Raw genomic sequence first — 21,854 nt, forward strand, 5'->3', positions numbered from 1 at the left:
GTCACTTATTAAGCAATTTCTATTGCCAACATTTCACCCCATCTTATTTCTGGTAAGCTTTCTAAAATAAACTATTCACTTCTACATAAGAAAATCATCTGAGGGGCAAGTTCTGCCTCAAGATCTCAACGCTGCTGGCTGAGAGTCAGGACTTGCATCAAGCCTACCACCTTGAAGACCATTCTCAGTCTTAACCTGGGCCTGGAGCTACCGGATGGTGGTTAGGTATCTCTAAGGCTTCTAACCATGACTTTGTTCTTTAACAAGTGGTCTGCAAGTCAGAAGGAGCAGTTCCCACAGACTGGGTCAGAGATTCGACACTATGACACTGCACCCTTCACCACGGGGTCTGTGTGTGGGCAGACACCTGAGTTACAGGCACTCAGAAGAGATGAGCCAGTGGTCCTGCCGATACGCTGTGAGTGTAGACCAGGTAAATGCTTGAAGGGAGGGCTTGGGGGTGAAGGCCTGCTCTCAGGGCAGTGTGCCTATGTCTCTGCCTCCCCACTTAAAAGGATATGCTCCCTTTCCACTCGGGAGCTTACTCTCAGAAGTTGGGGGAAATGTCTCTTCTTTGCAACGTAGTCATAAATCTTGGCAACTGGAGACCTGAACTTAAGCTCCAAAACTCCCTCTGGGGGTGCTTGTCAGACAGCTCTCCTGCAGCCCTAATGGCACAACAAAGGGTCCTGAGGTGGGTACACATGCCAGACCACACTGGGACTCCCCAGAGTTAGGGCAGAATCAGACTGCCCAGACTGGGGTTCAAGCCAAAGAGTTTCCTGAGTGTCAGTGGGTCTCATTCAGTGGGTGTATCCTGCTTAGACATAATTTGGTGTATTCTAAGAATTTTCACAATTCAGCATAGATGCAATTTTTACAAATTACTTTTGTTAAAAAAAAGTCATCTCATTAACATAGCAAAGATACCCTTATGGCTCTCAATACCTAAGAAACTCCCAAGGTTTAAGAGCTATATGCTATGGAACTTCCCTATAAAGCGGCTAGGACTCCATGTTTCCAACATAGGGGCCCCAGTTTGATCCCTGGTCAGGGAACTAGATCCACATGCCACAACTAAGACCCAGCACAATCAAATAGATAATTCTCTTTTTTATAGACCTATGTGCTGGATGAAGACCAAACATATGTTTCTTATTATAAATCACCATATCACACCATCTAAAACATGCCTTTGTAAAACTTATTTTAGCTATTTGAGGACCTGATATTGACAGACTCAGTGTGAACTAATAATGTACGAAAGAGAAAAGGCAGGCAGTGAGAAGGGCAGTCAGTGCTACCAGTGAGAGAATGAATACACAAAGAGACAATTACCAAACCGGGTATAAAAACAGAACTCTGACCCACAACTTGCAGCAACTTGCCCAGGAAACCAACCCTCTTATACTGTATACAATAATCAGCCCAGGAAGTCTCCTTGCAGGAGACTGGATTGCTATCTCTAATAATAATCCAAAAAGCCAAACAAGTTCTATAATAACTGGCTCAAAGTGACAAGGACTTGACTAACAACTGATAGCTTCTCTAATTTGTATCCTCACTTCCAATTTAGGACCAGTCAGAGAAAGCCACATACGTACACCATAAAATACCCTGTTTTAGCCTTCTAGTTAGTCCACCTCATGCAAACAGCTTCCAATCGGAGCACAACCAAGGCCTTCCCTTTTTTCCACTATAAAGCTATCCCACTTTTCTACTTGTCTTTGAGTCTCCACTAAAATGCAAGTGACAGTGGTGGACCTCCTTGCTATATCAAAGATCTGAAATAATAGCCTTTACTTGTTCCTTATATCTATATATATGTAGTATTTTTTAATGTGAAAGTGGTATGTACTGATTGCAAAAACACTTGGACAGTAAAGAAAATTAATATCACACATATTTTCATCTTCAGAGACAACTTCCAATAACTTTTTGTAGCATTTCTTCCAGCAACCTACCCATTTGAATGCCAGTGAATGCCAGATTCTTATCTCTTATTGAACTGTGAGTTTGGCTGGATCTTATGGAAGATCAAGGACCTTATATTTAATTCCAAATGCATGAATATTCTAGAATATAATAACCACCTGGCATGTTGCCTTTTCATTGTGATAGTACCAATCTAAATATAACATGTAGGTGATAAGCTACATTCCCAAACGTAACTAAAATGACACTGTTAATCTTATTTTTTGTTGTTGTTGTTCAGTTGCTCACTCGTGTTCAACTCTTTGTGACCCTGTGGATCTTATCTGTACGAGTGCACAAATTCAGACTCTACATTTTTGTTCAGTTCTTCTAGGCTTAAAAACATCAGAATGAGATTCTAAAGTGGATTGGTAGAGAGAGCTTTTTACTAAAGGCTGCCGCTTCAGAAAAAACAGAATGTCTTATATAATAAACATTCTGGCATTGTGAATAATCCTTCACCTATGTGTTCACTCTATGTGTTTGCACTCCCAAAGAGGCTGGAGGTTATTACTCAACTAAACATTAAATCTGATGAGGATTCTGCATTAAGAGGTCATCCTCTTTGCCTTTTTATTGATCTGTACACTTTTAATACCAACTCTGACTCTACATGTCTGTTACTCATCAGGGTTAAAGAAAATATTCAAGTAGAAAAGATTTAGACTTGAAAAGAAGCATCAGTGTGTTGGCCCAGGAAGGAAAATCACTGAGCAGGAATGCTCTGGGTGCAGCTGACTGCTTTTGATGTAACAAAAGTTAGTAAAAGGCTTCAGAGCGAAGATGATTTCTAAAGCATGCAGATAAACTACCTGAAAAGCAACAGGAAAAGAGGAAACTGTTCCTAAGAAGAGAATTAGGGTACCCAGAAGAAAATGCCAAATTCTCAACAATACTTTACCAGCCACATGATGTTATTTCTTTTTAAGTCATAAACACCTAATAGGCACAGTCTGCTTCACTTCATGACACTTTGAAAATGCAGGCTGCAGTCTTCCCAGCACCATTCCAGTTTCTAAGCTGCCTCTGTCTTATTCCAGGTAGTTCTGATGAAACTACCAATACCAATTTATCCACCACTCCCTGCCAAAGGAGTGGGCATATGACCCAGTCTGGTTAACCAAGGTTCTCCTTAGCTCTGTCTAAGGTCATTGGTTGAAAAGACAGGCATGTGGCCCAAGTCAAGTCAATGAAAGAGTCTCCAAAGGATTGGTCTGTGACTGCTGAGAGTGCATGTTTGTTTCTATCTCTGAACTCATGAGCTCAAAGGTCCATATGAGCTTAGAGCTTCTGATGGCTATTCTGTGGCTGAATGGAGAACAAAGTAAACAGAGCCAAGTAGAGGGAATGGGCAGAAAATGGGAAGAAATAAGAAGAGGGAAGAGAACTTAGAATGAAGCCACAATGGCAGTTTGAACACTTGATTTAACTGATCCAAGCCAGCACTAGCTCAGCCTGGTTTCCTAGTTACACGAGTTAATAAATGCTTTTTTGTGTTTAAGCTAGTTTGATGTAGGTTTCTGTAACTTAGATGAAGACCTAGAAAGGCTTCTGACTCCAACTTTGTAACTGCAGAGAAACTATAATAAGTCCCAGAGAAGTGTTGCCCAGACTGGACAGCAAGGCGAGGGAAAGTCCTCATTCTCCAGTGTATGCCAATGAACTACCAGCATACTGAAAATAACCACAGAATCACAAAACTAGAGATTTCCTTTTCTACACCTCAGACATGCAATCTGCTGGCCTCCCCATGAGCACTGTGAATAGTAAGAGCCTTTGTCATAGCAATGTAATTTCTAGACTCCAAAAGGACCCTGGACTCTCAAAATATCTCCCTTTAAGTCTACCATAGTGTTTTATTTTCCCTTCCTGTTTCTTTTTCCTCCTTAAAGGAAAAAAAAAAAAAGATGGAATTTAGTTTTAGTACTGTCTCAAAAATCCTAAGAGCAGGAGGGATAAGTGGGCCTTACAAATGTCTATACAGCAGCTGAAAAGTGAGAAATCTATATTACCCTGGGTCTCTTGGAAGTTACATGACTTAACTTTTGTTTGTTGTTCTTCTATCTGCTTACGGGTCTTCTCATGTTTATACTCAGGCCCTCCTCAGCACCAGGGTTACCCAACTTGTAGGTTCAAGCAACCCACTGTAACTACTTCAGACATTTAGATCACATGTTCTCAGATTATTCTTGTCTCAGAATCACTTTACACTCTTAAAGTGATGTGAAAGTCCCTCAGTTGTGTCTGACTCTTTGCAACCCCACGGACTATACTGTCCATGGAATTCTCCAGGCCAGAATACTGGAGTGGGTAGCCTTTCCCTTCTCTAGGGGATCCTCCCAACCCAGGGATCGAACTCAAGTCCCCCACGTTGCAGGCGGATTCTTTACCAGCTGAGCCACCAGGGAAGCCCAAGAATATTGGAATGGGTAGCCTATCCCTTGTCCAACGGGATCTTCCAAACCCAGGAATCAAATTGGGGTCTCCTGCATTGCAGGTGGATTCTTTACCAACTGAGCTACTAAGGAAGCCCTTACACTCTTAAAAATTACTGACAAATCCAAAGACTTTTTGCTTGCATGGCTTGTATCTATCGTTATTTACCATTTTCAAAATTAAAACAGAAAAAGTTTAAACACTTATTTGTTAATTTATTTCAAGGTAATGATAATAAATCAATTACATGTCAATCTAAATATTTTTATAAAAAATATTTTCCATAACAAACAAAAAATAGTTTAAAGTGTAGAATTGTTTTGAATCTTTGCAAATCTCTTTAATATATGGCTTCTAGAGAATGGACGGGATTTCTGCTTCCAAAATAGATGGGAAAAACAGCAATCAGATTTACCATCCTGCATGAATCATCTAAGAGACAGGAAAAAATATACAACGGCAGATTAGATGTGGAGAAAGAAAAGATCAGTAAACTTGCTATCATGATTGAAACCATACAAAATGAAACACAGAGACAAAAAGCTGAAAAAAAGTGAACAGAACACCAGTGATCCTTGGGAAAACTCTAAGTAGCCTAATATACATGTATTTGGAATCCCAAAAGCAGATGAGGGGCAGAAAACAATTTAAGAAATAATGGCCAAGGTTTTACTAGAATCAAATTTGATAAAATTTATTAAATGGGCTTATTAGCCCATTAGATCTAAGAATCTTAATCAGTTCCAAGAACAGGAAACAAATAAAGACACACCAAGTCACTTCATAAACAAACTGCTTAAAACTAGCTGTCTGAAAACAAAGGCAAAATAAAGACTGTTTCAGACATACAAAAGCTAAAGGAATCTGTCACCAGCAGATATACACTAAAATAAATACTAAAGGAAATCCTTCAAAGGATAGGAAATCTAGATTTACACAAAGGGATAAAACAGATCAGAACTGGTAATTATGTCAATAAATATAAATACTTCTTTATATTGTTTAAATACATTTAAAAGACAGCCAATTATTCAAAGTAAAAACAACTACAGTGTACTGCGGAATTTAAAACATATGGAAACAAAATGTATGACACAACATGAATTTTCAGAGGGAAGAAATAAAAGTATATTATTATTACAGAATTCTTCTACTATATGTGAAGTGATATAACACCAATTGAAAGTAGAATATGGTAAGTTTAAGATGTATATTATAAACCCTAAGGCAACCACTGAAACAAAATAAATACTATAAGCCAACAAAAATGATAAAAAGTATCATAAAAAATGTTCAACCCAAAAGCAGGCAGAAAAAACATAAAACAAGAAATTGATGGAACAAATAGAAAACAAATGTCAACAGGGCAGACTTAAATCCAAACATATCAATAGCAACATTTTATTTAGATGGTCTAAACTTCCCAATTAAAAGACAGAGATGGGGCTTCTCTGGTGGCTCAGTGGTAAAAGAATCCACCTGCCAATGCAGCAGACACGGGTTTGATCCCTGATCTGGAAAGATCCCACTTGCTGTGGAGCAACTAAGCCTGTGCGCCACAACTACTGAGCCTGTGCTCTGGAGTCTGGGAACCAGATCTTCTGAGCCCTCACGCTGCAACTACTAGAAGCCCACACACCCTAGAACCTGTGCTCAGCAACAAGAGAAGCCACCACAATGAGAAGCTTGCACAACACAACTAGAGAGAGGCCCCCGCTGGCCACAACTAGAAAAAAGTCCATGCAGCAACAAATACCCAACACAGTTGAAAATAAATAATAAATTAAAATTTTTTTAAAAAGAGAGATTAGGAGACTGTATAATAAAGCAAGACCTAAATACATCCCGGATGCCAAAAAACTCACTTTAAAAATGAAAATACAAATTGGCTGAAAGTAAAAGGATGTGATAACATATGCCATGCTAGTACTAACCAAAAGAAAGCCAAAGTGGCTATATATTAATATCAAACAAAGTAGATCTCGGAACAGAGAATATTAATAGGGATAAAGAGGGTCATTTCATAATGATAAAGAGACCAATTTATTGGAAGTTCATAACAAGGCTAAACACATATGTACCTAATAAGAGAACATCAAAATAAACGAAGCAAAAACTGATAGAAATAAAAAGAGAACTGTTATTCTCTTGAATAACAATTATATTTGGAGGACCTCCCTAGCTGTCCAGTGACTAAGACTCTGTGCTAGCAATGAAGAGGACCTAAGTTCAATCTCTGGTCAGAGAACTAGATCCCACATGCTGCACCTAAGAGTCTGAATGCCACAACTAAAGATCCTGCATGCTATGATGAAGGCACAGCCAAATAAATCAGTATTTTTTAAAAAAAATTACATTTGGAGATTTCAACACCCCTTCCTCAATCACTGATCGAGAAAGTAGAGAATTTGTAAGTAAACAGAAAACTTGAACAATACTATCAACCAATCTGACCTAATACTTATCACACACTCTAGGCTCAGCTGGTAAAGAATCTGTCTGCAATGTGGGAGACCTGGGTATGATCCCTGGGTTGGGAAGATCCCCTGAAGAAGAGAAAGGCTACCCACTCCAGTATTCCAGCCTGGAGAATTCCATGGACAGTCCATGGGGTCGCAAAGAGTCGGACACGACTCAGCAACTTTCACTTTTCACTACCAAACAACAACAGAATACAAGTTCAAGTGTACATGGATTATTTAAAGGTAACATCACTGGGTGGAATCTGAAACCATATTTTACATATTTTATGCTGCTACATTAATATACATCAATCCATATTACACTTGCAGATTCCTGAAAGAGTCTTGGTAATGTCCAAAATGCCCTGAATCACACTTTTCAATGGCAGATCTAGGTTATTCAATCTTTTATCAACTGAGATGCAGGCAACTCCTGGGGCCTAGCTGACCCTAAAGAATCTGTGACAAAGTAAAGAAGGTAATCCTCATGCTGATTTAAAGACTAGATTCCCTGAGTAGTTTGGATCAGTTCAATGTCTGCAACAAATTACCATGCTTTCCTGTTTAAATATCCTCTTGAAACAAAGTACCTAAAAGACCTGCTGTACCTCTGCCCCACAGATAAGCACTCTGGGAAGCAGAGACCGGCTAAACATCACCGACAACACTCAGCTGACATATTCTGGCTGAACGTACCAACAATCTTTAAGTCCTGATGCAGGAACAATATTACTCACAGGTGCTGTCAGCCGCTAACGAGGATCACCAGGGTCTCCAGGTATGAGAAGCGCCAGGAAACTAATAAATAAAAGAGAAAACAGTGGTACATTATTTAGGACACAAAATTTTCAGTTGTCAACATAGAAAACACATTTCTCCTAGCCTCTAAAATCATGAATCCACTGGCAATGTTTCAACACTGTCTAAATGCTTCTGATAATGAAGACCAACATTTTAATAATCACAATTCTGGTTCCCCAAGAGCAACTGGTAAGAGTGGGCAGAGCTAAAAAATCCTCTTCTCAGAATCTCTGGGAGTGGAACAAATTCATCAGTTTTCTTAAGGGTCCAGGTCATTCTACTAGTCATCCAGGCTTGAGATGCTCATGAAGACACCACACTCTTTAATAAACCTTAAGGTCTCCCTCTGCTACTCCCTCTTTATCTTCCCCTCAGTGAGAAGGTTATGTTCAAAGATCTACATTAGATGTTTAGGAAGATATAAAAGAAAGACTTTGTTTCTTATAACCGACACACACAAAGATGTTACATTCTATTATGGTGGCAAAATCATGTGCCTACTTAATCTTTTAATAAGATGCTTAAAGAGGATAGAAAAAGTAAGTTGTATACAGAAGGGCAAACTAAACAAAGAGTGAAGTGCAGAGGATCCGTCGCTTTCTGACAGGTGGCATTCAGTTTAGTACCCTGTTGGGACTGGAGCATGGAGGGAAGGAGGAAATGGAAAACAGTCAAGGATCCCATCTCACAATTCTGGGATTCACCTATTCAGAATAAGACAAGCCCATAGAAAATAAGAGTTTGCCACCATGAGCTACACTTTAGGTATGGTGGAAGATCAATGGAGTAAGAAAATTCTGTTTCCAGAGTTTTAAAATAAGGGCCTGCTAATGAGATGTGATCTGATTAACTCTTTGGTCAAAGAGTAACATGGCTGAATCAAGGGAGACGGATTCCAAAAAAAATCTGTAAAACCTAAAACTGAAGAAAATCTTGTCTTAACACCAAGGCTATGTTTTAAAGTGTGACTGCTTAATTCCACAACCCAAAAACAAACGCAAGTTCACTTGGGAGCAGTGAAAAGCTTACTTCGCTCACGAAATGAGACATGGTAAGAAACAAAAGGGTTCCAAACTACCTGTCCCATGAAGAACAGGTTCCCTTATATTAAAACAACTGGTTAAAACAGACTTCTGTTAGAATAGTGGAGCTGCTGAATTTCTCCACAAGAAAACCTTTTAAATTTCCTTTTAGAAACTAGATGCTTTTAAGTATTTATATTAGGAAATTATAACCACAGTCTACCTTCTGAGAATGAAATATTCTTAATTCTATTGCTTATTAGCAGTAGAGAGAGAAAATGTAAAGAAAAAAGTCTCAGAATGGTAAAGTTCAATGGAAACAGACCAAGTCATTTTAATTCTGTCCCATCTTTATTCAGATAGAGAGTAAATGGCTACTATAGGTCACGAAGGAAATCAGCCTAAAAGGAAAGATAAAAATCTAGGTTCCTGATACTCAGAGCAAGACCTTCCTCCTATGCCACATCTCCTGCATATTCAACTGAGATGAAAAAATCTTCCATTGCAGATGAGAAAATATGATTTTCAGGATCACCTACTGAATGACAATGTACTCTACAAGGTATCATTCTACACTGATAAGAGGAGGATTCAATGCACCAATTAAACCAGTTCCTATTTCCAAGCAGGTGAACCCCATAACTGCCTGAAGTGTCTCTAGAGTTGGGGTAGTCCCAGCTTCTACTAACATTCAGAGCTGAATAAGATGCTTTTTGTTTCCTACTCTGTGTGTGTGACGAGCTAAAGTCCCGCAATACAATCCAAGGTACTACCTGTAGCTTTAAATTTTGAGGTGAATGAAGAGCAGCTGATTAGGGACCTCACTGTAAGCCATCACATGCCCAAAGACAAATGTGACCTTCCTTTTTTTTTTTTTTTCCATTTCCATATTGAGTAGTCCAAGTGCTTTCTCTCAAAGCCTGACTTTTCATCTCTTTAACAATTTAGACTTTTTTCTAGACAGCTTCAGTTTCTCTAGCTCATTTTCCAATTGGATAATTTCTTTAACTTATGGAGATCACTGAATCTTTGCTTATTACCTGAAAAGGATGCTGATAAAAATAATAATGCTAATATTTAACAGTTATTGTGACATGACTGTATGTCAGGTGCCAAACTAAACACTTTTCTTAAGTGGCAGGATTCTTTGGAATATCTGATGCTGGAAAAGACTCAAAAAAAAAAAAAAAAAAGTGATGTCTTCCCTCCACTATTCTAAGAACACAGTCCCAGAAATCTATCTTGAGCTCAAGTCCCTCCCCTGCAAGGGTATCATTATCTTTGGAACCTCTGAACAGAAAATAGTAGTTCTCAAGGCTCGCAGGATGACAACTCAACCAGGCTTTGGCTCAGAAGTCTCATGGATTCAGAGCATCTAGTGGAAAATGAGGGGGTGCGGGTTACTGGAAGAGGGGCACATCCCCAAGATAGGCTGCAGATGTGCAATGGCCCACAGCTGTGAGGCATCTGTGGAAGGAGATGGGCACTGATAGCAGAAACCCTGAAGCAGAGATGAGGACCTTGAGGCTCATCCTGGCGTCAGGGTCAGGGAGGACCTCTGTGGGGAGTATCTCTGAGCTGGCTAGAGCATACCTGCCCAACAGACACAGGACACATTCGCCAGGCAGGAGCATCAGAACGGAGGAATAGCTACCACCAGAGAATAAGGACTGGGCCAGTTCTGTATTTTCCAAGTACTAGGTGAATCCCCCCTGGGATTTTGTGTCACTCTAGGGAAGAAAGGCTCTTCCAAACATAACATACAATAATCTCAATAATCTTTTCAGTAAGTGCTCAATGCCGGATTTAGTTTGAGGACAAATAAATTGATGTTTTGTTGCACAGGAGGTTGGTGGAGCAGGACTACGCCCAGTACATGGACATTTTCTAATTTTATACTCACAAGAACCACTTCAGGCTCCAGCAGCAGCAGCTCCACACCTCATTTTACGGAGTGTAAGGAACTTGCCCAAGGCCATACACATGCTATAAAGTATCCCAGCTCTGTCTGACTTCAGAACCCATGGTCCTCATCATAGTGCAGATGAGCTGGGCTACTCTGTAATTTAAAAAAAAAAAAAGAGAGAGAGAGATGCAATTTTGCAAATATCAATAATTATACATTGACTCTATCATGCAAACATGGAGAAAGAAACTGCAGTCAATTTAATTTTACAATACTCTTGGATACAGATTTGTGCCATGTCATTTTTTTAATGACACAAAAATTCTAGCATAGATTTAACATGGACAAAAATTTTAAATTAAAAACCTTAATTCTCAGTCTGGAGCTGTTCACTAAATACTCAAGTGAAGAATGTGGTCCCTCAGTTTGGTATTTGCCAAGTAATTACGACATGCCAGAACTGAGCTAGGCAGTCCCAATCTTTGAGGATAAAATTCAAATCCCTGAACTTCACAAAATCATCTGCTAGTGTTATCTTCCAACCCCTGTCTACATATAACACCTTCTCCAGCCATAGTGAATTGCCTGCATGTGACACTTACACTGGCACCTCCACAGCACGTACCCTTCACAAATTAAAATTTGTACCTCCTAGACTCCATGGTAAATGAAACGAGGGACTATATTTTAATTTCTATTTCCCTAGTACCTAGTTCAGTGCCTAGTATGTGATATTCAAATACTATCCATGGAATGGATGGAAGAAAAACAGAATAAAATTGCAATTTTAAAAGCACTTGGTCTGTTTCCCATTTGTTAGACTAGCCTCTTACACCAATGTCTTTCCCCAGACAGTAGGCTCATCACATTTTGAGACTCTTTCAGCACCACTAACCTGACACAGTAAGTTCTGGCTGAGAGCAAGAGTAAGGGTATAAATAGAAGGCCAGAAAGCTGCCAGGTCAGTCTGCATTTCCAGGCAAAAACAAGCAAATGCATTTACAAACACTGGGTATATATCCCAAGGGATGCAAACTGGTCACAGCCTTTGGCAACACGTCTATTTTGCTTTAAAGCACACTTCTCACTACAAGGTTAGGAAAACCAGAAATTCCCAAAGATAAATAATTGATCAAAACTTGTAAGAGAAGTTGACAAAGACAACCCCAAATTCTTAAAAAACCAGTCAAAGAGATTGCTAAATAACTGCATTAAGTAAATGATTACATTTGGCCCAAAGAGTCAGATTTTGCTTTAAAAGACAAAAAAAGAAAGCAAGCTACTAATTTAAATTTCATATCATTGTTGAAAACACAGAATTGAGAAACATCGTAAAAAGGAAGGAACAAGCAAAACTTTTAGCCCTGAGGCTGTTAACTATTTTGTAGACACAGGAGACATAAATATGTTGGAAGAGTAGACAGCACTGATAGCCAAGCACTATCCTTAACAAGACAGGAGTAGAAAGACGCAGAGGGAAAGCCAACTAGGGAAGAAAAATGGCTTAAGATTATACAGTTAGTCAAATGTATGATGCTTATCCAGGTTGGCAGTCATCCTTTGGTTACTTGAGGTGATGAATTTATCATCATGAATTTATCTTTATAATGGGGGCATCTGGCCTCACGGTTCAGGACACAAGATGAAGCTACCACTGTCTGAGACCAGCTCTAATGATTCAATGGCACAGCTGGTCAAGCTATCACTCCGTCTCTCTGCCTCCGACAGCTTAGGGAAGTTTCTGCTAGTTTCTTCTCCCATCTTCATGTTCACCACTGTCTCTCTACTTCAAAGCTTTTTTTAATTCACGGCTTCTTTTGGGACGCTGCTGTCCTACCAACTCTTCCTGTTTACACTGTGTCCTGATTCATTCCTGAAGCATTAACAGAAATTCTGACTGGGTCAGCAAGTAACCGTTAAGGATGGAAAGCCTGTGCTGGGCAAAACTCTCATGCCTGTTGGTTTCACAAGTTTCTCGAGGCCTGTAAAATGGCTGGCTGCTTTCGGGCCCAGCACAAATCACTGACCTGTTCAGCTATGGCTGAGAGAGAAAAGTGAAGAAAACCAACCTTGACCAACTTCTTGCTTTGTTCAGATGAGGGTTCAGAGTGCAGCAAGCCCTTACAGGGCCATCTAGTAGACAATGGTCCCATCCAACCTATGACCAATAAATTCAATCTCATACTAAGGATCCAAGCACCTCTCATTGAAATATAAATGATTTACAACATAAAATTGCAAAGGGTTAAGACTAAAGATGATGATGGGGGAGAGCAGAGGAGGTATCTACAGGAGGGCAGAGACAGATCCTGAGCACTGGTAGAGAGCTGGCCTCACAAAGCAATGTGTCCTTCCCAGAGCTGAAGAAGGAGGAAAAAGAGAATTCATACATGATGATTTTTCTCTCTTTGGTAAAGCTAGAGGAATAAAATACCAATAGTTATAAGATGAGAGGGATTAGGAGCTTGAGGATAACAAAGGAAGTTTGGAAAAGCCATCGTAGGCAACATCTAAGTGGACAGAAGATTGATTAAAGAAAAAGCACTGCCAAATACAGGGCTCAAAAGTTCTAGTAATACCTTGATAAGCACCATTTGTAGAAAGTGAAGTCAGATGTTCTCCAGCTAGTCAAAGCACAAATAGTGAGGAGAAACTTAAAGTTAAGAGGTGAGATCAGGTAGAAGACAAAGACTCTAGGCTGTTACTAGTAAGGGAATCTACCTTAAACACAAACATAAACAAAACAGAAATCTAATAATGAAAAGATATGAATGGAATATGCACCTGAGAATTTAGTAAAGTCATTCACAATTGGATATAACACACCACTAACAAAAGAATGAGAATAATTCCCTTCCACAGTTTAGCGTGCCTACTTATGAAGTAAAGGAACTAGATGTCAACTCTGTAAAATAACTCTTCATGTATGATAATTTATATGAAGCATGATACTTAGTTATGTCTCATATTTGGTAAAGATGTATACATCTTACATAATGTGAATGCTTTAGCTTGGAACTTTTTGTTAATTGTCCTAGGCCATTACTTATTTGGAGGGGAAAGAGAACCAATCTTTCCGCACATTCAGTATATGTCAGTTCCAGTGTTGGTGCTTTACATATATTAATCTTACTAGTCCCTCTAATAGTCCTATAAAATAACTGTCAGTAATTTATAGTTGAGAAAACCAAATTTCACAGAGGTTAAATAATTTGCCCAAGAATATAAAATAAGTCTGACTCCAAAGTATGTGTTCTCTCTAGCAAGTCCCACTGCAGAGCTGAACAGGGAGCCATCAAATGAATTCTCTTTCCTGCCGCCAAAAAGTTTCTTAGTTTACATATGATCTCACTACATATATGCATAGACTTATAAATATTTATAAATATTCCAGAATTTTTTCCTATGATTAAGCATTTTGATTAGTTAAGAGGTGCTGTTACAGAATATACCTTCAAAGGGAATAAAGGAGAGTGTGGATTCTATTTGTGGAAACTTAGGCAAGCTTTTCAATCTCTTCTTCGGACTCATTTTTTTTAAACCTATCAATAGTAAAATGAGGGCTTTGGACTAGGTGGTGTCTAGGTTCTATGTGACTCAAGTCATCATTCAAAATTCATTGATTCAATAGACTGAGATTAGGCACTATTTTATGTGCTGGGAAAACAGCGGTCAATGAAGTTAAAAATCTTATGTAATTTACTTGCTCTAATCTTAAGACAGTAATTCTCAAGGTGGTGAGGAGTGATAAGTGGAACAAAATTTCAAAATCACTTATGGAATACTTTTTTCGGAGTATGCGTGTACCACATCCGAGATCCACAGTCTACGCCCCAGGAAGCAGGCCTTGTGGGGAGCCAGAGATACTGATGCGCATCTGTGGTGTCTTTCTTATAAGGCTGGTAGAAAAATGCTTGAGAATCAGTGTTATAAGTCATACAGTATAAAGAGATGCAAGTCATACTGCTCTATCTGTAAGTGTGGCGGGAGACTCATTAAGAGACCCAATTTTAAGCTTAAAGAAAGTGGTAAAGTGCACTTGAATGAACAGTCCCTGATTAAGGCCTATGAACATTTGTACCAGTCAGAGAACAGAAATATTACAATGCTTACCCATGTTATTGTTGGCCATGATCTCTCTTGTTGAAATCATGTGTAAAATCACTTGGTTAAAAACACAATCCTCCTGATAATGAATTTTAATACCCCAGGCTACAGCCAGTTTTCTGTATTTAAATACAAACAAACAAGCAAACAAACATTAATGATGTCATAGCATTTTGGTGATGAAAAGCCTGTGTGCTGATTCTTCTTTCATGTTCTAAGAATCATAATGCAAAATCTGAAATGTTGGAAAGGTTTTAAAAATGTATTCCCACTCCCCTCAAATCTAACAGTTACACCTAAAGTTTATGCTACAGTAAGTAACAAAATTACCATAGAAATGTGCATGACTTGAAAATTTGAAAAAACAAACAAAAAAAACCAAACCCACTCCAGGTTTAACACTGTCAGTCATAGAACGTTTTATTTTAAACTTGCCAAGTTCAAACTTTCAAATACGATACATGTGGCAAAGAAACAACAGTTAACACACAACATCTGCCACAATTCTATCTTTGAACTGTCTTTTCTATATTATGTGCTATTTTACAATTTCTTTCAATTTCTTACATTCATTGTATTCTTAAAGGCAGCAATGTCAATTTTTCTGCTTTGAAAACAGTTCCATTAATGTTCTGAAATTACTTAAAATGACAACTTTTTCCTCTTAGTATTCTACTGCTGCCATATTAGTGACATAATTCAACATATTATTAATACGATGTTGAGAGGTACACTGTACTTAATAAATCAACTCCCAACTCCAAGTTGAAATGAACTTCAATCAAAAAACAAGCATTTTCCTAAATCAGTTTACTCAGCTACTTTTCTCAAAAATATTTCCATTCTGAAATAAGGTTTTTTTTGTGAGATACAATAGTTTCATTTTTATTCCTAACAGAACTCATGCTGTACTTTTTTTTCTCAAAATATATTCAATATATTCTGTGCAAAATGTTAAGTTCTGTATAGGTATGTACCTTATCTTGAAAAAGTTTATAAAATATAATTCCTAAAAACAACCTCAACATTAGACAATAGAGGAAGAATAAACGTATCAGACAAAGCCTAATTTTTCACAGGAGAAAATAAGTATGTTCTTAAAGCTCCAGTAATACATTCCTTGAAAAAACTCAGAATGCACTTTGGTCATTATTAAACATATTAGAACATAGGCAAATAAAACAAAATGTTTTTGTTTTCTATAGAAAGAAAATATACTATACAATGAGGCTGATTTGAGGCTGATCAAAAGGAATGGTGAGAGCAAAGTGATATTATGATATGGCTCTGTTCTCCACACATTCCTGATCTTAAGATTATGATTTGGGGATTAAAACTGCACCAGTCAAATAAATCATTTACAATTAATTATTTTAAATTCCCTAAAACACTGTAAAAAAAGGTGAGGATATTCAACATGATACAACTTGCACCAAGAAAATTCTAGATTGTTTCAAATAAAGTCTTTTAAAAACTAGACACCCAGTTTTAAAAAAAAAAAAGTTCGCTAAAACATTTCATATTTCATATAACTCCTAAAATTTGATTGTACAAATATAACAACTTAAAATCAAGGCCCAATGTAAGATACCATCATATTTGCCCTATTTACCTAACATGCCAACAGATAAGTTCTCATTTGGACACTTGGCAAATTATTTGGAAGGGAGGGAGGGGGTTACTTTCTAGGTTAAAAGCATCTAAAATAGCCCTTATATAATTGCGAGTTGAGGAGGGAGATGTACGAGATAGCAGAATTTGCAAGCTGTCGCTATTTTTCCTGAAAACTCATATATAGTTTTACAGCTAGCAATCAGGAATATCTGATTAGTCCTTAATGTTATTAAGTTGTTCATTTGAGTGTGGTATGAATAGCATACACTATAGTGTACCATGGGGAGAAATTATTTTACTTGAGTAAACATAACATACTTGAGTAATATCAATAGGCACTTCACTTGTGAGATGAGTATATACCTCACCCAAAAGGATACCATATCATGCCCTAGTACACTATAACATACCCCATATAAAGACACGCATTAAAAGTAACAATTTTAAAAAGTGCACATTTTGAGCATGCACAGTTGGAGCTGTGCAAACAGCCCAGTGTTTCAAATAAATACAATTATTACTAGTTAATTTTTATCAAAATATCTTACAGTATGGTAACCATTTACAATTATTGCTCTATTAAGAGTTTTATCATCAAAGAGCACTTGTTGACCTGTTGTGTAATACCATAGATATTAATACTGAAGGGTGCTTAAACTGCAGCTTAATCAGTTTAGATCCTGGCATTGTTCCAAAATAACTCAAAAGAAACCCGGACTGGATCTTGATTTACTGAAGAAAAATGCTTTATGTGTTTAGCTGAGTCTGATGCAAGATGACAAAGTTAAAGAAGTTTACTTCAAGTAAGGCAAGTCACGGCATTGATGGAGAAACAGTGTTTAGCAATGGCTTCTATTCTCACAATTTGTTGTCATTTTTTATGAGCAATTACCAGGATCTCAAGTATCTGGACATCAGTTTCATCACCCTTTCAACAACTAAGTATATCAATGCTAAAAATAAAATATAAAGACTAAAATAAATGTAAAAAACAGTGAACAAGTGAAATAAATATAAGAATTGCACAGGACAGTCTGATGTAAACACTTCAATTTCTCAGCTGAGATTCCTGAAGCAAAGAGTCAGTGACTGCTTTCAGGCAGCTTAGTTGGTACTCTTATTCTGGAAAAGAGGCTACATCTTCTTTTCTCTGAATTGTCATGATTTAATCTTCCAGAGCTAGTGAAAAAATAATACAAGTAGGGACCATTAGAGCCAGTTTTGATATTGCAACTTATTAAGTTATATCACATGATAGTTTTTTATCTAAATTTCATTCATAAACAAGTGAAGGTTCTATTATTTTAAATTCTTTTATTTTCAAGAATTCACCTCAAACAAATAAAAAAGTGAAACTCCAATTTCTCTTGCTTTCTCTAACTGGAAAGTGACAATATACATCTACACCGGTTAATATAAACATTCACTAGCAGCTTTGCACATGTTGGAGGATGCATATATTGCTATATAGATAAATAACATAGCCTTTGGCCAAAGCTTTTTTTAAAAAATCATCTAAATTAGATTCATCTTATATATGAGTAAAAAATAAGCACTTCCACTTATCCTATCCAAGAGTACCATTTGTAACAAATACTGTTCTGAATGAGAAGCTCCATCAGTATTATAAGCCAAGAATATTTATCATTCTTTGAAAATAAATGTTATCTTCATTAACTGTATATAATATAACCAAAATGATCCATTACTATACATGTGAGATCTCAAGAGTGTAAGGGTGAAATAAACATCATGAAAATGTAACAGGGTACTAAGAAATTTAAAAATACCTGCAAGCCCTTACCTTTAAATTAAATCCAAGCAAGTCACTGATAACACCAGAAACAGCTGACAGGATGACAACCTGGGTGATGTTATAAAGCAGTGGATTCATTGTAAGTCCATATAGTCTAAAGGGACTGTCCAATTCCTAGCAGAAGAGGAAAAAACCATGAACCCAGATTCATTAAGAATTAGTTGTTAAATTAATTCAGGGCAATATGCAAAGAGAATTTTTACAAACACCATTTCAAAAGATAGTTACAAATCATGATAGTCTTAGAAAGAATAAACTTGGTTAAACCTGAGGTAAGTAAATATACTTTTAGGTCTTCTTAGGAAAAAGTGACTTTCATTTAAAAGAAATCTGTAACCTAAATTTGTAACTCCAATTTCTGTCCCAAACAAATGACTGATAAAAAATAGTTTCCTTTTAAGAAAGAAAGGAATTACTAACACTGCAGTGATGATGATATCTTATTAAATTACCTCCAAAGGGGGAATACCGAACCACCTGACCTGCCTCTTGAGAAACCCGTATGCAGGTTAGGAAGCAACAGTTAGAACTGGACATGGAACAACAGGCTGGTTCCAAATAGGAAAAGGAATACGTCAAGGCTGTATACTGTCACCCTGCTTATTTAACTTATATGCAGAGTACATCATGAGAAACGCTGGGCTGGAGGAAGCACAAGTTGGAATCAAGATTGCCGGAAGAAATATCAATAACCTCAGATATGCAGATGACACCACCCTTATGGCAGAAAGTGAAGAAGAACTAAAGAGCCTCTTGATGAAAGTGAAAGAGAGGAGAGTGAAAAAGTTGGCTTAAAGCTTAACATTCAGAAAACTAAGATCATGGCATCCGGTGCCATCACTTCATGGCAAATAGACGGGGAAACAGAGGAAACAGTGGTTGACTTTATTTTTGGGGGCTCCAAAATCACTGCAGATGGTGACGGTAGCCATGAAGTTACAAGATGCTTACTCCTTGGAAGGAAAGTTATGACCCACCTAGACAGCATATTAAAAAGCATGACATTACTTTGCCAACAAAGGCCCGTCTAGTCAAGGCTATGGTTTTTCCAGTGGTCATGTATGGATGTGAGAATTGGACTGGGAAGAAAGCTGAGCGCCGAAGAATTGATGCTTTTGAACTGTGGTGTTGGAGAAGACTCTTGAGAGTCCCCTGGACTGCAAGGAGATCCAACCAGTCCATCCTAAAGGAGATCAGTCCTGGGTGTTCATTGGAAGGACTGATGTTGAAGCTGAAACTCCAATAATTTGGCCACCTGGTGCAGAGAGCTGACTCACTGGAAAAGACCCTGATGCTGGGAAAGATTGAGGGCAGGAGGAGAAGGGGACAACAGAGGATGAGATAGTTGGAATGCATCACTGACTCAATGGACACGGGTTTGGGTAAATTCCGGGAGTTGGTGATGGACAGGAGGACTGGTGTGCTGCGGTTCATGGGCTCACAAAGAGTCGGACACAACTGAGCGACTGAACTGAACTGAAAGAGTTAATATGAGATCAGATATACTGAAATTATATTATTTTTGACTGCTACCAAAAAAGCTTTGAAAATTTATTTATTGGTGATATATAATTATTATAGTGATTACTACAATGTATTACTACTTTTTAAACCAACTCAGGCCAAGTAAACAGTATTATTGTTTTGAGAAATACAAAATGAAAAAAAAAAATAGCAAATTAACACCAAATCTTCTTTTTTAAAATCTATTTTAAGTTCTAGGATGCAAAAATTTCCAAAGATGCCAACTTCTACAATATTCTAAACATTATTAAGAGTCTTAAAATTTCAAAATGAAATGATCTGAATTACTTTGATTAGTTTTTCAATGAGAAATAAAATGTAAACAGCATGAACATGCTCAAAAATAATTTGGACAACAATTTCGATAATCCTGAAAACCAAACACAAAGCAGGATCTACAAACAAAAAAGTAAGAAAAGTTAGAACAGCATTTTCTACATGATGTCCATTTTCATTTTCACTCTTACCTTTAGCAATTTAGTAGCCAGTTTTAAAACATTGTTCACTAGTGTCAATTCCTCCTTTTTGTTAGGTTTCTTCTCCATTTTCAAGTAGAGGTTTATCTTTTATTAAAAAAAGAATTAACAATTAAATATACTTAAAATTATAACAAATACTTATTTTTTTATTATAACAAATACTCATTTTTAAGAGGAGCTGAAAAACATTTGCTAAAATATTAGCAGTAATTCTCTATTATTAAGAGTATAGGTGATATTAATATTCTTCTTCACACTTAACTATATATTCCTAACTTCTTACAGCAAATATTTTACAATAAGAAAATAATATTTTTTTAACTTTTCAAATGTAACTAAAAGCTGAAAGAAGGAAAACTGGATTTCATTATTTAAAATGTGAAACCCTTTAGTCCCAGATCCAAACCAACATAGAAAATAAACAATAACTAGAGTAAAGCAAATCAGCTGGTTTGTTTCCTACTTTCCCCTTTCCCTCTAACTGACTTGGTTTGACAGGGTTACCAATTTTTAAAAATCAAACTATTCCTGACAAAAATACTCAACAAGTTCACTAGAAATAAGTTTGTTTAAATAATTCTTATGAAATAAGGAAAACTTTTTAATTCATACAAAATAAAGTTAAGTATCAAAATTATTAGGCTTTACACTTTCTATTGAATAAAAGTTTATGCTTATTCAAATATGGCTCTGGTACACTGCAATGCAAACCTATCCCAACAATGGGATTTCTACATTTCTAAAAATGGTATTTCCTGCTTATCAAATGAAAATGGGACACAGAAACAATAGCTTAAACTTGAAATCTGTATCAAGGCTGAACACTGAAGAAAGTTTTGTGCGCTACCAAATTTCAAGTTCTGCTCTGCAACATAAATGGTCTTAATAGAGGTTCCTGAAAAATTCTGAAGTAAATGAAAACTTTTTATTTTAACATGTAGGTATCAGACATTAATTTATAACATAATAAACATGAATTCTCACCTGTTCAGTAAGTAATATTGAGGTATTGCTATATTTTTTACTTGTTTCTGATCCAAGGGTAACAAATCTTAGGAGAAAAAGTGTTAACGAGATGCACCAGATTACCAGTTCCCAATTGTAGTGACAATCAAGGAAGATCTCATGTACATGAAGCAACTAAAAATGTAGGGAAAAGGCAATATGAAAAAGAATGTGATTCAAAAATTTCTTCTTTAAAAGAAAGTAAAATTTTACTTCATACAGATAGATCATGGATATAGTGTTACATTTTTCAAACATTCGACATTTCTTAGGAAATATTTCAAGCACATGAAAGGTATGGAGTATGATGTAATCAAAACCCATATATTTACTTCCATTAAATCTTAATATCTTGCAATATTTTTTAGATTTTTCAAAAACAGAAGAGTAAAGATTCAAAGGAAGCCCCTTTAAACTTTTCCTTTCATCATTCCCCTTCTTCCCCACCCCTCTGTAAGGGTAATGACTTTTGTATTTACCTTTTCCACTCAGCTTTTATAGTTTAGCTAGGTATTTATGCTTATACTATGTTATGTTATATATATGTTGGAATTTGTATAAATGCTATCACATTGACCTTATCATTCTTCAATTTGCTTTTTAATCTACTGGATTTTGTTTTCAAAGCTTATCCATGATTCATTAAACTTAAATTCATTCATACTAACTACTGCAAGATATTACAGTAAAAGAATCAACCACAGTGGA

At 36.9% G+C, this 21,854-nt stretch overlaps 1 protein-coding gene across 5 annotated transcripts in view; it reads right to left on the reverse strand.

The window, feature by feature from the left end:
• Positions 1–15,102: 15,102 nt before the first annotated feature.
• PHTF2 (putative homeodomain transcription factor 2) overlaps positions 15,103–21,854 on the reverse strand; it is a 125,685-nt gene continuing 118,933 nt past the window's right edge. For all 5 annotated transcript variants that reach the window (XM_043462937.1, XM_043462940.1, XM_043462939.1 and 2 more), the window contains 4 exons: positions 21,126–21,281; positions 20,130–20,225; positions 18,127–18,252; positions 15,103–17,501 (listed from right to left, as the gene is read on the reverse strand). In XM_043462937.1, coding sequence (XP_043318872.1) covers positions 17,481–17,501; positions 18,127–18,252; positions 20,130–20,225; positions 21,126–21,281 — 399 coding nt within the window. In that variant the 3' untranslated portion in view covers positions 15,103–17,480. The remainder of the gene's footprint in view (positions 17,502–18,126; positions 18,253–20,129; positions 20,226–21,125; positions 21,282–21,854) is intronic.

Source organism: Cervus canadensis, chromosome 3, assembly GCF_019320065.1.
Source record: "Cervus canadensis isolate Bull #8, Minnesota chromosome 3, ASM1932006v1, whole genome shotgun sequence".
Classification (NCBI taxonomy): domain Eukaryota; kingdom Metazoa; phylum Chordata; class Mammalia; order Artiodactyla; family Cervidae; genus Cervus; species Cervus canadensis.